This window comes from Apis dorsata, unplaced genomic scaffold, assembly GCF_000469605.1.
Source record: "Apis dorsata unplaced genomic scaffold, Apis dorsata 1.3 scaffold_118, whole genome shotgun sequence".
NCBI lineage: Eukaryota > Metazoa > Arthropoda > Insecta > Hymenoptera > Apidae > Apis > Apis dorsata.
Genome location: NW_006263412.1, coordinates 298522 through 301729, shown reverse-complemented (window position 1 = coordinate 301729; position 3208 = coordinate 298522). Strand labels below are relative to the sequence as shown.

Genomic DNA, 3208 nt, shown 5'->3' with positions numbered 1-3208 from the left:
TCGCTCCACCTTTCCCTCCCTCCCTCCCTCTTTCTCTCTCTCTCTCTCTCTCTCTTCTTAACTTCTCGCCTATTCGTTCAAACGCTATGAAAATAAACCCGTTTTTCACGTTTCTTTTCCAAACTTCGTTCTTCGAAACGTTCGTTTCGCGCGATTATAGATTTAATTAATTATCACCACGACCAACCTCTCCGCGGATAAATCCCCGTTCTTCTTCGCCTTCGAGCAATTTCAACTTCCCCTCCTCTCGATATAGTTCCTCTCGAGTGGGTCCGACTCGAGTCCAAGATTTTCCACCACCGTCTACGTACTTTTCGTCTACGTTGCGATCGTGGCCCGTGATTCCGGTGAAAATTAGACGCCCGCCCTCTTAAACCTGGTTGGGAGGAGCTGTCCCTGTGCCAAACTATCGCCTGCCACCGTTATCGGGCCGGGAGATCGGGATGACGCTGCGCTGCTCAAAAATCGCGGAAACTTGGAAATCTTCGCGAGAAGCGTTTAACGCTCGAGACACTTTTAGACCTGTGACTCTAGAGANAGAGAGAGAGAGAGAGAGAGAGAGAGAGAGAGAGAGAGAGAGAGAAGAAGAAGACCCTTCCCCACCGAAGAAGGGTCGACAACTCGACGCGTCGTCTCTCCCTCGACGCGTCACACTCGCGACACTCGTTCCGCTAAAATAAACGCGGTATCCGTCCTTCCTTTCATTCCCCCTTGGACAGCTTGTTAGTTGTCGGACGATTCGAGACGCGAGGACTGTTTTCGGGAGGGGTGGAGGGGTTGGTGGTGTTTCTTCGAGACGAGGAAAGAAAAAAGAGAGAGAGAGAGAGAAACCCGTCTCGATGGCACGAATTCGTTTTCGAGAGGTGGTGAATATCGAATATAATCGGTTCGATGGTTCGATCGGTCGGTGCAGATGTACACGCGCGCGTGTTGATCGTAGATCGTGGATCGTGGCCGTCGAGTCCGAAGAAGAAGGTGGAATTGCGAATACGACGAACTGGGAAAATAGGGGAACTCGAACTCGAATTATACTGGATAGACGAAAGCGGAGGTACGGGATCCACGATCGTCGACCAACGAACGACGATGGATCTTACGCTGCTCTTCATCCTCGCCGTGCTCCTCGGACAAGAGGGTGAGTCTCTTTCTCGCAATTTCAATTCTCCACGCTTCGATTCGAGTCCGATCCTCGCTTCGAATCGATTCACCTAATCGGTCGACGAGAAACAAATTTAAATCCTCCCCTTCGAACGAAAATTTCGAGAACGTGTTCGTTTTCACGCCTTCGGTCTCTTTCCTGTTCCGTTGAGGGTGAGGGAAGCAATGGCGTGAGAAGCACGAAAACGCGAATGCCGACTTTTGCTTTTGTCGAGCGGAGAATGCGAGTTTAAAAAAATGACACTTTTTCTAATTACGTTCCGTTTCTTTTGCGTTGTCGCTGCTCTTTCAAGAGGAACCCGTGCACGGACGAATGCATGGGGAGAGAAGAAGCAAAAGAGAGAAAGAGAGAGAGAGAGAGGGAAGGGAAGGGAAAAGGAAAGGGAAGAGGAAGAGGAAGAGGAAAGGGAAAAGAGTGGCGAGTAAGAGGGGTCGAGAGTGGGATGGCTTGGAATTTATGACGTTCCGGTACACGAGCTCCGACGAAGGAGCGAAAAAGAGAAGGGCGGAGGGGGAGGGGGAAAACGAGGAAGCAAAGGGAGGAAGGGTGGTTAGGGAAGGGTGGAAAAATAAAAATAGAGATGTATGTATGGTTGTAAAAAATGTATATTGTCTACGCAATGCGAAGAAGAAGATAATAATTAAAACGAGTCCGCTGGATTGCCGGTTAACTCGTATAATTACGATTTAGAGGCAGCGAAAAAAAAAAAAAAAAAAGAAAGAAAAAGGAAAGAAAAGGAAAGAAAGAGGAGAGTGGAGTGGAGGCTCGAATTAAAAGAAGAAAAAAATAACGAATATATACGCGAGGATGGGATGGAATATTGGAATATAAAATTTTCATACTGTAAACACAGCGATAAGATGATCCGTGGAAGAGAATGGATTGGCATAAATAAATAAAACGTGCATCGAGCTTTGTACGGAGATATGGGAAACCCCCTCGAGCTTTTGGAAGATAGGGGATGGAAATCGACGAGTTAATTGCAAAGTCGTAGGGAAACTCGGTCACGCGCGTGTGCGTTCATAAATTATCCGTATTATGGCAGAGCAGACGAGCCGATTCTCTCTCTCTCTCTCTCTCTCTCTTCCTCTCTCCCTCTCTTTCTTTCTCGTTTATCGCGATACTTTGGGTTACAACGCGGCGAGACGATTACGCTCGCTTTTATAACGGAATAATATCGACTGTAAATATTTCTTCGTCGCTCGATTCGCGGTCGCGTTCGACAACACGATCCGGTTAAACGAAGCGTTCAATTCCACGACGAAACTCGCGATTTTCACTCGTTCGTCGAATTTCTCGACTAAGTTCTCTCGAGAGTTCTTGGGAGGAGGAGGGAGGGGGAAAAAAAAAAACGCTGTTCGAAAAATGTTTGTTGACCCGCGTTGATGATGGAAGAGGAGAGGAAGAGAGGAACGGATCGTTTTAAATCGACGTCGATTCGGTTTTCGACGAGCGTCGATCGATGCGTTCCCGAATTGTTACGAATCGAGTGTCGCGCGTGTGACCTATCGATCGTTATGCAGCGCAAAACTGTGAAAAACGATGTTGGATGTTTGCCGTGACGAGACGAGACGAGACGAGACGAGACCAGACTAGACCAGACGAGACCAGACCAGACGGGATGGGAGCAGGTGAGAACGAAAAAGTGATCGACGCGTGTAATGGAGACAAATTGAAAGGAAGGGAGCTGAGGCAAAGTTTGTGTATCGCGCGCGTCCCTGTATTCGGTCGAAAGAGCGAAAGAGTTCCGTTCCATCCATCGATTATTATACGAGAAGAAAGGGATGAATAAATATCCGGTCCAAATCCCGATATCGAATTGGAATGGAAAAACGAGCGTTCTTCCTGTGGACGGTAAACGGTTGAACGGCAGGTTATATCGCTTCTTTGGTCGCGAGTTGTTCCCCCAGAGTGCACCCCCTCTACCCTGATGAAGATAAAACGGGATAATTATAGAGCCTATCGGGGATCGTGGCGCGGCTAAATTTCGTCGAGACACGCGAGATCGTCAAAAGAGGGTTGGCAATAAAGGGAAACCGGGCTTAAGTA

General features: G+C 48.1%; 1 protein-coding gene across 12 annotated transcripts in view; it reads left to right on the top strand.

The window, feature by feature from the left end:
• The window catches only part of LOC102674684, a 77649-nt gene that overhangs the window by 45792 nt on the left and 28649 nt on the right, over nucleotides 1–3208 (top strand). Inside the window, exon 2 of one of the 12 annotated variants that reach the window (XM_006612710.2) lies at nucleotides 941–1135. The exons of the other annotated variants lie outside the window; for them this stretch is intronic. Coding sequence (XP_006612773.1) covers nucleotides 1087–1135 — 49 coding nt within the window. The 5' untranslated portion in view covers nucleotides 941–1086. The remainder of the gene's footprint in view (nucleotides 1–940; nucleotides 1136–3208) is intronic. 12 annotated transcript variants of the gene reach the window in all.